Source organism: Ailuropoda melanoleuca, chromosome 2 (genome assembly GCF_002007445.2).
Source record: "Ailuropoda melanoleuca isolate Jingjing chromosome 2, ASM200744v2, whole genome shotgun sequence".
Classification (NCBI taxonomy): Eukaryota; Metazoa; Chordata; class Mammalia; order Carnivora; family Ursidae; genus Ailuropoda; species Ailuropoda melanoleuca.
In genome coordinates, this window is record NC_048219.1 from 55,524,283 (window position 1) to 55,538,022 (window position 13,740).

The 13,740-nt window shown below is 40.3% G+C and overlaps 1 protein-coding gene across 1 annotated transcript in view; it reads right to left on the reverse strand.

Annotated features, from left to right (window-relative positions):
* Positions 1–13,609, reverse strand: part of CTBS (chitobiase) — a 45,513-nt gene extending 31,904 nt beyond the window's left edge. Inside the window, exon 1 of the mRNA XM_002930793.2 lies at positions 13,203–13,609. Within this exon, the coding sequence (XP_002930839.1) occupies positions 13,203–13,370 (168 nt within the window). The 5' untranslated portion in view covers positions 13,371–13,609. The remainder of the gene's footprint in view (positions 1–13,202) is intronic.
* Between the last annotated feature and the right edge of the window lie 131 nt (positions 13,610–13,740).

Consider the following 13,740-nt stretch of genomic DNA (forward strand, 5'->3'; position numbering starts at 1 on the left):
ATGGGATTCATTTTAGACCTAAAGACACATGCAGATTGAAAGTGAAGGGTTGGAAAACCATTTCTCATTCAAACAGAAATGAAAAGAAAGCTGAGGTAGCAATACTTATATCAGACAAAAGACTTTAAAATGAAGACTATAACAAGAGACGAAGACACTTTGTAATAATAAAAGGGAAAATTCCACAAGAAGGTAATAACAAATGTAAACATTTATGCACCCAACAAGAGAGCATCCAGATACATAAAGCAGCTAATAACTAAGGAAGTAATCAATAGCAATAATAGGAGGGGACTTTAACACCCTACTTACATCAATGTATAGATTATCTAAACAGAATCAACAATGAAACAGTGGCTTTGAATGGCACATTGAACCAGATGGATCTAATAAATATATTCAGAATATTCCATCTTAAAACAGCAGAATACACATTCTTTTCAAAGGCACATGGAACATTATTCAGGATAAATCACATGTGAGGCCACAAAATAAGTCAACAAATTCAAAAAGATAAAAGTCATACCATGCATCTTTTCTGATCACAATGCTATGAAACTAGAAATCAACCACAAGAAAAAATCTGGAAAAACCACAAATACATGGCGGTAATACAATATGTTACTAAACAATGAGAGGGTCAACCAAGATATCAAAGAGGAAATAAAATACATGGAGACAAATGAAAATGAAAACACAACTATCCAGAATCTTTGGGATGCAGCAAAAGCTGTTCTCAGAAGAAATTTTAGAGCAATAGAGGCTTGTCTCAAGAAGCAAGAAAAATCTCAAACAACCTAACTTTACAACTAAAACTAGAAAAAGAAGAACAAACAAAAGCCAAAACCAGTAGGAGGGACATAATAAAAATTAGAACAGATCAACGAAATCAGGAGCCATGACTTTGAAAAGATAAACAAAATTAATAAACTTTAGCCAAAACTATCAAAAAAAAAAAAAAGAAAGAAAAGAGAAGACTCAAAATCAGTACTAAAAGAGAAGTAACAACCAGCACCACAGAAATATAATATGCCAATATGCCAAAAATTGGGACAACTTAGAAGAAATAGATAAATTCCGAGAAACATATAACATTCTTCCAATCAGGAAGAAATAGAAAATTTGAACAGACTGATTACCAGCAATGAAGATGAGTCGGTAATCAAAAAATGCACAACAAACAAAAATCCAGGATCAGATGGCTTCACAGGTGAATTCTACATTTAAAGAAGAGTTAATATCTATTCTTCACAAGCTATTACAAAAAAAAATAGAAGAGGAAGGATAGCTTCCAAATTCATTCAATGAAGTCAGCATTACCCAAATACCCAAACTAGACAAAGAGACTACAAAAAAACAAAAAACAAACAAACAAAATATAGGCCAAAATCTCTGGTGAACATAGATGCAAAAAGTCCTCAACAAACTATTAGCAAACCAAATCCAACACTACATTAAAAAAATCAGGGTGCCTGGGTGGCTCAGTCAGTTAAGCATCTGCCTTCACTCAGGTCATGATTGCAGGGTCCTGGGATCGAGCCCCATGTTGCGCTCCCTGCTTAGCAGGGAGCCTGCTTCTCCCTCTGCCTGTCACTCCCCCTGCTTGTGACTCTCTCTCTCTGTTAAATAAATAAATAAAATCTCAAAAAATAAAAAGAAAGGATGCTGGTCGTTAAAAAAAAAAAAAATCATTCCCCAGATTCGAGTGGGATTTATTCCTGGGCTAGAAGAGTGGTTCAATATTCACAAATCAATCAACATGATACATCACATCAACAAGGGATAAAAACCATATGATCATTTCAAAAGTTTCATTTTTTTTAAAAGATTTTATTTATTTATTTGACACAGAGAGAGACAGCCAGTGAGAGAGGGAACACAAGCAGGGGGAGTGGGAGAGGAAGAAACAGGCTCCCAGTAGAGCAAGGAGCCTGATGCGGGGTTCGATCCCAGAACGCCAGGATCATGCCCTGAGCCAAAGGCAGACAGTTAACAGCTGCGCCACCCAGGCGCCCCCATTTCAATAGTTTCAGAAAATGCATTCAGCAAAGTACAACATCCATTCAACTGTAAACAAATTTAGAGGGAAAATATCTCAACATAATAAAGGCTATATAAGAAAAACCCACAGCTAACATCATATTCAATGGTGAAAAACTGAGAGCTTTTTCCCTAAGATCAGGAACAAAACTAAGGATGTTTACACTCACCACGTTTAGTCAACATAGTACAGGAAGTCCTAGCCACAGCAATCAGACAAGAAAAAGAAATAAAAAGGCATCCAAGTTGGTAAGGAAGATCTAAAACTGTCACTATTTGCAGAAGACATAATACAGAAATATAATACAGATGACATAATATAGAAAACCCTAAACACTTCACCAAAAAAAACTACTATAACTGATAAATGAATTCAGTAAGATTTTGGGATATAAAATCAGTATAAAGAAATTCGTTACATTTCTATACACTAATAACAAAGTAGCAGAGAGATTAAGAAAACAATCCCATTTACAATTGCACCAAAAATAATAAAATACCTAGGAATAAACTTATACAAGGAGGTGAAAGACCTGTATTTTGGAAACTATAAAACAATGATAAAAGAAATTGAAAACAACACAAATAGAAAGATATTCCGTGCTCGTGGATTGGAAGAACAAATATTGTTAAAATGTCCATACTACCCAAAGCAATCTACAGATTTAATGCAACCCCCATGGAAATACCAAGAGCATTTTTCACAGAACTAGAATACTAAAATTTCTATAGAACCACAAAAGAGCTCAATTAGCCAAAGTAATCTTGGAAAAAAAGAACAAAACTGGAGGTATCACAATCCTATATTTCAAGATATATTGCAAAGCTGTAGTAATCAAAACAGTATGGTACTGGCACAAAAATAGACACAGATCAATTGAAAGAATATAGCCCAGAAATAAACCCCCAATTAAATGGACATTCATCTTTGACAAAGGAGGCAAGAATATACAATGGGAAAAAGTCTCTTCAACAAATGGTGTTGGGAAAATTGGACAGCTACATGCAAAAGAATGAAACTGGACCACTTTCTCATATCATACAGAAAAATAAACTCAAAATTGATTAAAGACCTAAATGTGAGACCTGAAACCATAAAAATCCTAGTGGAGAATACATGCAGTAATTTTCTCTGATATTGGCTGTAGCAATACTTTTCTAGATAGATCTCCTGAAGCAAGAGAAAAAAAGCAAAAATATACTATTGGGACTACATCAAAATAAAAATCTTCTGCCCATTAAAGGAAACAATCAACAAAAATAAAAGGCAACTACTGAATGGGAGAAGATATTTGCAGATGACATATCTGATAAAGGGTTAGTAACCAAATTATAAAAGAATTTATACAATTCAACACCAAAACCCCAAATAATCCAATTAACAATGGGAAGAGAGGAACAGACATTTCTCCAAAGAAGACTTTCAGATGGCCAACAGATACATGAAAAGATGCTCAACATCACTAATCGTCAGGGAAATGCAAAGCAAAACCACAGTGAGATATCACCTCACACTTGTTAGAATGGCGAAAGTCAAAAACACAAGAAACAACAAGTGTTGGTGAGGCTGTGGAGGAAAAGGAACACTCATGCTCTCTTAGTGGGAATGCAAACTGGTGCAGCCACTGTGGAAAACTGTATGGAGATTCTTCAAAAAATTAAAAATAGAATTTCCGTAGGATGTAGCAGTTCCACTTCTGGGTATTTACCCAAAGAATATAAAAACACTAATTCCAAAAGATATATGCAACCCCATGCTTATTACAGCATTATCTACTACAATAGCCAAATTACGGAAGAAGCCCAAGTGTCCATCGGTAGATGAATGGATAAAGAAGATGTAGTGTGTACACACACGTATGTACACACACACACACACACACACACACACACAAGAATATTACTCTACCATCAAAAAGAATGATATCTTGCCATTTGCAGGGCATGGATGGAGCTAAAGGGTATAATGCTAAGTGAAATAAGTCAGAGAAAGAAATACCATATGATTTCACTCATATGTGGAATTTAAGAAACAAAGGAAAAAAAGACCAAAAAAATCACTGTTAAATAGAGAACTGATGAATACCAGAGGGGAGAGGGATGGGGGGATGGGTAAAATAGGTGAAAGGGATTAAGAGTACACTTACAATGAACACTGAGTAATGTACAGAATTGTTGAATCACTATATTGTACACCTGAAAATACAACACTGTATGCTAATTATACAGGAATTCAAAAAAAATTTAAATAACAAAGTATAGTTATTTTTAATAGAAGCAATTAGACCTTCATAGTATTGAAGTATACATCTTCTTATATTAACTGTGGGTCAGAGGTAGCAGGGCAAAGTGCACTGGATGTCCTAGGACTATTACAAGGGTGAGAGTGAGGAGTTCCAATGGGGGTGAATCTGACGTTTGGAAGAGCAACAGCAGTGCTTTCGACCAAGGTATTTGGAGGATATCTATTAATTTTGCCAGTTGAGTCTTAATAGTGCCACTAGAGCATGTGACTAATCCTGAGGGTTGAGGACGGTATGCACAATGAATGTGTTGTAAAACCAATCAAACAGCACAATTATCAAAGCACCTGACCAGTAAAATAGGTTCCCTGATCACTATAAAGTTTGAGAGGGGTTTCCCAGGTATAATCTTTTCTGACAGAAGCATTGGCCTGACTTAGAAGAGAAAGCTTTGGTCCAGTGAGAAAACACACAAACCATGACTAAAATATATTTATACATGAGAGGGGAAGTTGTATAAAATGCATTTATAGGAACAGATTTCTCTGGATGGTAGGCATTTTGGAAAGCCTCATTAACTTTTCCCCACCAGTATTGTTTCATAAATGCTATCATTTGTCAGCAGACCAATGGTTTAATGCATGTACAGTGGTTAAGTACAGCAAATTTTAGAATTCTGGTAGGGCCAGAGTGTTATTTGGCCCCAAACAGAATTAGTTGTCTTCTTAAGGAGTCAAAATTATTAGATTTCCAATATTTTTTTCCCTTTCCTAGGGCCAATTGTTAGATATTTACCAATTTTTCCAAAATTATCATTTGGGAGAACATCCCTTTGAGCTATGGCAGAAGTCTGGCCATTAATTTCCTTGAGAAGAGCAATTTTGGCAGAAATATCAGTGCAGTGGATTACTTTGTCCTCCAGGGAGTGAGTCTGAAATGCCCAGGAACCTTAAGAGCCAGGGCAATTGACAAAAATATGGCATCTGATAAATTTTGGAAGTAGGAGCCATTTGAAATTTTATTTCCATTGGAGATAAGGACAGCAAATTGTCCCCATAATATTCAAAAATCATGAGCTACCCCTGAAAACATACCAACTAACAGTATAAATGTTTGCAATTTTACCCTTGGCTAAGATATGAACTCAAGTAAGGACATATCGTTCAGCCTGTTGGGATGAATTATCCGAAATGTAAAGGTGTTGTTTCAGTGACCTCGAGAGGAATTACAATAGAATACTCAGTATGATATTTACTATTTTCATCTTTTAGGTAAGAACCATCAGTAAACCATGAGAAACCTGCACTGGTTAGAGGAGTTTCAGATAAATTGCCACAGGGATTCAAAGGTAATCTGTCAGCACTAAGCAGTTGTGAGGGGTTTCATCTGATTCAAATGTAGTCCTTATTCTGATGCCTCAAGTATCAAACCTGAGTTTGAGAAAACTGCAATTTTTCTTTGGAGACTTTATGTCCCTTTAAGGCCAAAAATTTCAACAGATGGATGCTTTCTTCCTGTGAAGAGGTTTGAGAAGGGGAGCAGAGAAGCAAATCAACTATGTATTTTACAACAAGATAGAGCCTGGAGAAAACTTTTTATCGTCCAAATCAACTTTTAAGGTTCATGAAAAGTAAAAACGACTCTTTGTGAAACCCTGGGCATTATTGTTCAGGTATATTTCCGTTCTTCCCAAGTGAAAGCAAAAAGATATTGGCTATCCTCATCAACTGGAATCCTAAAAAGGTGTTGCATAGATCAATTACAGTGAAAAATGTGCCTTCAGAAAGAATGCATGTTAGTGGCTGGGGTGGGGGGGGGGCGGGTAGGAGCCACAAGGTGCCAAGGAGTAACAATGTTATTTATTGCTTGGAGGTCTTAGGCAAATTTCCATCCTGGTCATTGGGTTTTCTCACAGCTAAAATAGAGGTAATTACAGACACTAGTGCAGGGGATGATGAAGCCCCGAGCATTGTAATATTCTATTATGGACTTGATGTCTCCTTGAGAGGCTCATTTATAGGGTATTAATTATGGGAGAGGTTTTAAGGGATCTATTTGAATCCTGATGGAAGGTGCACTGTGGATTTTGCGAATATCAATTGAGGCTTTTGCCCATAAAAAGGATGGTAGCTCAGCCAATACGAATAAATAAAAAACATTGAAGCGTCTTTTAATTTTCCTGGTTGGCTACTTTTATTACTGTTGTCAAATTCTAGAATTATTTCTCCCTTTTGAGAAAAATCTTGGCATCCTACTTTTCTAAGAAATCTCAGCCCAATAAATGGAGGTAGAATAAGGAGAAAAAGGGTAGGTCTCAAAGGGCCCCGACAAAAGGGAAAAGGTTTGGAGCAGGGTCTTGTCGAGGTTTATTCGAGAGCCCTACTATTGGAACTGCTTTAGTGCTCTAAGGCAGGGGCTGCTCTGTAGCAGTGGGGGTAAGCCCTGGGAGGGTAGCTGTGGTATCAATAAAAACAGATTTTCATTTCCAGTCTGGAGAGTGGTTTCTCTGAAGTCAATTAAGAGGGAGGATTGAGAAGAGCCCCTATAATTTCTTGGACTCTGTTACCGGGAATTAAGAGGACACTGGAAAGGCCAACTAGAAGGCTGAAGGTACCTGGAATGCTTAAATTCATAAAACTCTCTTTTTCCCAAGGCCCTGGCTCTTAAGAGCAGTAACAACAGAAACTACAGGGATTTTGGTTTTATTTAGAGGCCTTCATTTGCTGGAGTTGAAAATTAAGAATTTTAGGGGCGCTGGGTGGCTTAGTTGTTGAGCGTCTGCCTTCGGCTCAGGGCGTGATCCCGGCGTTACAGGATCGAGCCCCACATCAGGCTCCCTGCTCCGCTGGAAGCCTGCTTCTTCCTCTCCCACTCCCCCTGCTTGTGTTCCCTCTCTTGCTGGCTGTCTCTATCTCTGTCAAATATAATTTAAAAAAAAAATTAAGAATTTTAGCAGTTTTTCTTTTAGGTGGGTCATCAAAGATGTGAGTGAGCAGATTTGTCAAATTAACTAAATCTGGAGTGGTAAATTTCCTATTTCATCCTGATCCTTTTAACTAAAAGAAAAGATCCCGGTTAAGCCCACTGATAAACAGAATGAAATGCCACTCGGGTGGATTCAACATCTACAGAAAGACCAGAACAGTCTTAAAATACAATTTGGAGTTGACTGTAATAATCATGAACAGGTTTGTCAGGCTGTGTAAGGCTGAATCTTGTTTCAATCAGCAAGCTGAACAAAAGCTACTCTAATTGCTCAGTAGAGATCCCCAGCAAGCGTTCCAGTATCGTGTCAAAAGTTAGGGGTTTCTTTAAATCACCGTCAGGATGTTACCTTAGGGTTAGTTTCATCCGGTGTTTGGCCTGGTCCTCACCGCTAAGCAGGTGGGCTAGTTGATAGAAAGCTGAGTCTCGAAGCTGTTCAGTCTGAATATGCTAAATTCTTCAGCAAAGTTTATGGAGGTACTCAGTCACTTTAGGACACTTTATGGCTCACCATTCGGCCTTAGTCCAGGGAACATAAGACACTTGGGTTTTGTTTAGGTCAACAAAAAACTGGGTGCCTGGGTGACTCGGTCAGTTAAGCATCTGCCTTCAGCTCAGGTTATGATTGTAGGGTCCTGGGATGGAGCCCTGCCTCAGGTTCTCTGCTCCGCAGTCAGCGGGGAGTCTGCTTTTCCTGCTCCCTCTGCCCTTCCCGTTCATGTGTTCTCTCTCTCTCTCTCTCAGATAAATAAGATCTAAAAAATAAAAATTAAAAAAAAGTTTAAAAATAAAGAGTATGGTTTTTAAGAGGCTCGGGAGAGGAAGGAGGAGACAGATTCACGTCTGCAAAGATGAGGGAGGGGAAAAGGAGCCTCAGAAGCCATTTTGACTCCTTTCAATTTTTTTGCCTCAGGTTAGAAATAGTATCTTGCAAAGAGGAAAACTCCAAGACTGAAACAGGAAGAAAGATTTCTTAAACAGGCCAATTAACTATGAAGAAATTGAGTCAATGATAAACAATCTTCCAAATAATAAAACTCCAGGCCCGGACGGTTTTCCTGGGGAATTCTACCAAACATTCAAAGAAGAAATAATACCCTATTCTCCTAAAGCTATTTCAAAAAATAGAAACAGAAGGAAAGCTACCAAACTCATTCTATGAGGCTAATATTACCTTGATCCCCAAACCAGGCAAAGACCCCCTCAAAAAGGAGAATTACAGACCGATTTCTCTAATGAATATGGATGCCAAAATCCTCAACAAGATCCTTGCTAATAGAATCCAACAGTACATTAAAAGGATTATCCATCATGACCAAGTGGGATTCATACCTGGGATGCAAGCATGGTTCAACACTCGCAAATCAATCAATGTGATACATCATATCAACAAGAAAAGACTCAAGAACCATATGATCCTCTCAATTGATGCAGAAAAAGCATTTGACAAAATACAGCATCCTTTCCTGATTAAAACCCTTCAGAGTGTAGGAATAGAGGGTACATTTCTCAATCTCATAAAAGCCATCTATGAAAAGCCTACTGCAAGCATTATTCTCAATGGGGAAAAGCTGGAAGCCTTTCCCTTAAGATCAGGAACACGACAAGGATGCCCACTCTCGCCACTATTATTCAACATAGTACTAGAAGTCCTTGCAACAGCAATCAGAAGACAAAAAGGGATCAAAGGTATCCAAATCGGCAAAGAAGAAGTCAAACTGTCTCTCTTTGCAGATGACATGATACTCTATATGGAAAACCCAAAGGAATCCACTCCCAAACTATTAGAAGTTATAGAACAATTCAGTAAGGTGGCAGGATACAAAATCAATGCCCAGAAATCAGTTGCATTTCTATACACGAATAACGAGACTGAAGAAAGAGAAATTAGGGAATCCATCCCATTTACAATAACACCAAAAACCATACGTTACCTTGGAATTAACTTAACCAGAGACGTAAAGGACCTATATCCTAGAAACTATAGATCACTTTTGAAAGATATTGAGGAAGACATAAAAAGATGGAAAAATATTCCATGCTCATGGATTGGAAGAATTAACATAGTTAAAATGTCCATACTACCCAGAGCAATCTACACTTTCAATGCTATCCCGATCAAAATACCGAGGACATTTTTCAAAGAACTGGAACAAATAGTCCTTAAATTTGTATGGAACCAGAAAAGGCCCCGAATCTCCAAGGAACTGTTGAAAAGGAAAAACAAAGCTGGGGGCATCACAATGCCGGATTTCGAGCTGTACTACAAAGCTGTGATCACAAAGACAGCATGGTACTGGCACAAAAACAGACACATCGACCAATGGAACAGAATAGAGAACCCAGAAATGGACCCTCGGCTCTTTGGGCAACTAATCTTTGATAAAGCAGGAAAAAACATCCGGTGGAAAAAAGACAGTCTCTTCAATAAATGGTGCTGGGAAAATTGGACAGCTACATGCAAAAGAATGAAACTTGACCACTCTCTCACACCATACACAAAAATAAACTCCAAATGGATGAAAGACCTCAATGTGAGACAGGAATCCATCAAAATTCTAGAGGAGAACATAGGCAACAACTTCTATGACATCGGCCAGAGCAACCTTTTTCACGACACATCTCCAAAGGCAAGAGAAATAAAAGATAAAATGAACTTATGGGACTTTATCAGGATAAAGAGCTTCTGCACAGCCAAGGAAACAGTCAAAAAAACTAAGAGACAGCCCACGGAATGGGAGAATATATTTGCAAAGGACACCACAGATAAAGGACTGGTATCCAAGATCTACAAAGAACTTCTCAAACTCAATACACGAGAAACAAATAAACAAATCATAAAATGGGCAGAAGATATGAACAGACACTTTTCCAATGAAGACATACAAATGGCTAACAGACACATGAAAAAATGTTCAAAATCATTAGCCATCAGGGAAATTCAAATCAAAACCACACTGAGATACCACCTTACGCCAGTTAGAATGGCAAAGATAGACAAGGCAAGAAACAACAATTGTTGGAGAGGATGTGGAGAAAGGGGATCCCTCCTACATTGTTGGTGGGAATGCAAGTTGGTACAGCCACTCTGGAAAACAGTGTGGAGGTCCCTTAAAAAGTTAAAAATTGAACTACCCTATGACCCAGCCATTGCACTACTGGGTGTTTACCCCAAAGATACAGACGTAGTAAAGAGAAGGGCCATATGCACCCCAATGTTCATAGCTGCATTGTCCACAATAGCCAAATCATGGAAGGAGCCGAGATGCCCTTCAACAGATGACTGGATTAAGAAGCTGTGGTCCATATATACAATGGAATATTACTCAGCTATCAGAAAGAACGAATTCTCAACATTTGCTGCAACATGGACGGCACTGGAGGAGATAATGCTAAGTGAAATAAGTCAAGCAGAGAAAGACAATTATCATATGATTTCTCTCATCTATGGAACATAAGAACTAGGATGATCGGTAGGGGAAGAAAAGGATAAAGAAAGGGGGGGTAATCAGAAGGGGGAATGAAACATGAGAGACTATGGACTATGAGAAACAAACTGAGGGCTTCAGAGGGGAGGGGGGTGAGGGGAATGGGATAGACTGGTGATGGGTAGTAAGGAAGGCACGTATTGCATGGTGCACGGTGTTATACGCAACTAATGAAACATCGAACTTTACATCGGAATCCGGGGATGTACTGTATGGTGATTAACATAATATAATAAAAAAAAACATTTAAAAAAAAAAAAGAATCCTGAGGACATCTGGAAGCCTCCAGGTACCATTTAACATAAGCATCCCATTCAGTTTTTTTTGTTTTGGAGCCACAGCTTTCTAACTTTGAGTAAAGCAAGTTTGGGGAGATCAAAATTCCCCATAATGGCCATTGATGTTCTGCATTTTGGTTAAGTCAATCCATTCAGTTATAAATGCATATGGGAGAGACCACAGTTTTGTTTTTTTAAAGATTTTATTTATTTGAGACTGTGAGAGAGAACAGGCGGGGGAGGGGCAGAGGGAATAGCAGACTCCCCAGTGAGCAGAGAGCCTGATGTGGGGCTCAATCTCAGGACCTCGAGATCACCATCTGAACCAAAGGCAGCCACTCAACCAACTGAGCCATCCAGGCACCAAGACCATAGTTTTAAAACAAAACTGGCCAGAGCTTGGCTGGGGGGCACCCTCAAGGCATTCTGATGACTGGAATCCCACTTCCTGGAGGTTTTTCTCTAAAGAGAAAAATTCCTGAACAGCAGTTTCGACAGGAAAAGCCTGTTTCCAGAAGGAATCAGGCCAAAGGCCCGCACAGTTCCAGTAGCAACAGTCCAATTCCAAACGGAGTCCTACCAAGGGCCGAGTACTCTTAGAAAACAAAAACAAGACCTTAAAACAAATCCCAAATAATGTCTGGAAAACTCAAACACACAGTGTGGTGCTTGAAATCTGGGACAAAACTTACCTACATACCCCAGGGTGGGCAAGAAAGCAAGGAATCCAGGCTCCAAGGAGACCAGCACCTGTTTGCTTACCAGCCTCAGAGCTGTTCGGGGTGGGGAGAGGGGAGTTCTTCTCTGGATCCCGCTTCTGATCACTAAGTAATGTTAATGTTAACCTTAAAAATAAAACCGTTGGCTATCTTACCTGGGAAGAAGTGTTTATTTGGGAACAGCAGGGAATTGCAAACTAGGACAAACAAGCTACAGCAAAACCACAAAACAAAGGAGAAAAACACTCTTTTATAGAGGAAAGGGGGACGTTAGGAAGGCTGTTACAAACAAAAAGTCAATTGGAGTAAATTGGGAGTTTGAAGTATAGGGGCTTTTCACTGGCTAAGTTGTGAGGATGTCGCATTGTTGCCAGGAAGGAGGAGAGCCTTTCTTCCCAGTTACATAGTAAAGTAACACCCACCTGCAAAGTACCCCTGCTTTCCCTATTGTTTCTGCACTTGACAAGGAGGTGAGAGCTCCCCCTGCCTGGCCTCCTGACCATTCCTTTAGGAAGTTTCCTTCTTTTTTCTTTTTTTTTTTTTTAATTTAAATTTTAGTTAGTGAGCATACAGTGCAGTATGGGTTTCTGGAGGAGAATTCAGGGATCCGTCACTTAAACACAACACCTAGTGCTCATCATAACAAGTGCCCCCTTTAATACCCAAGAAACAACCAGGGTTGGAGGGGATGCAGAGAAAGGGGAAGCCTCTTGCCCTGTTGGTGGGAATGCAAATGGATGCAGCCAGTCTGGAGAACAGTATGGAGGTTCCTCAAAAAGTTAAAGGAGGTTTTCGTCCATTATTTTTCACAGTATTAAGCCTTTCCTCCTTCAACTCCTATTGTAGTCATCAAACTCTAGGTGTCCACTGATTTTCATATCACCTGTAAAAGGGTGTTTGATTAAAGTTCCGCAAAGCCGTATAAATTGGTAGGTGGGTAGAAGGAAAATATTTTTACCATCCCTCTTGGATTGTTTTGAGGTGCCTAAAAGAAAAGGCTGGTAGATGGGGAAAAGCAAAGGTACTGCAGAACATTCTGCATTCCAATGTCCTGTTGTGCTGCGATTCTCTCAGGCTAAATATTCAGGCTCTTAGAAAACAATTGAACTTGCTGCTTCGCAAATGCCTTCTTACCCTACCTCCTCGCTAGTATGCCCAGAGTGCCACCGAGAGGCACTGCGGGCCAATGAAAGGAACTTACATTTGGGGCCAGACGCGGGTTGGAATACCTGCCTGCCTCTTTCCGGCCGCACTAACTGTGAGCCACGGGAAGAGTTACCCAACCTGAGTTTCCCCATCGTATGATGAAGGCAATCCATGAAGAGGCCCTCACGGAGTGTCAAAGTTGGTGACTGCACCCGCACCACCTCTTCTCCAGGCTCAGTTTTACTCTAGCTTCTTACCAGGCCATAAGCACCAAACCCGAAAGGGCAAGGGAGAGGCACTGACCTCGAAGTCAGGATGCTGGGTGATGGGTTGGCACAACGCTGGATCCTGGCAAGGGCAGCGGGCCCCTGCCCAGAATGGCAGCAGTGACAGCAGCAGCACAGCCAGCGCGGGGACGCCGTGTGGTGGGCGGGCGAGGAGGCACAGGCGACCACGCTGCGGTGGTGTCATGACGGCAGTCCCTCCTCACTCCTCGGCGGGACCGAGCTCCTCCACCTGCGGGCTCAGGTCAAGCCTCTCAGCAAGGTGGGCCCTGCCTGGGCGCAAAGCGGACCTGGGAGGGGCTGACGTGGGGAGGGCGGGGCAGTCTCGGCCAATGGGGACGTGAAGGTGGGCTGAAGGAGAAAGGCTGCCCTGAAGACCTGCCCTGGCAAGCCAGCGCCTCAGGCCCCAGCAGACCTGCTGATTCAATCAAGCACATGTCATCGTACCATTTATACCCCCTCAACACTGCACCTGTCTTCGTGTCATGGCCCTTTGTCCTCCTTGTACAGTTTGAAAGTGGAGGGGGGCCCCCCAAATGGAGAAGTAGGGGAGCTTG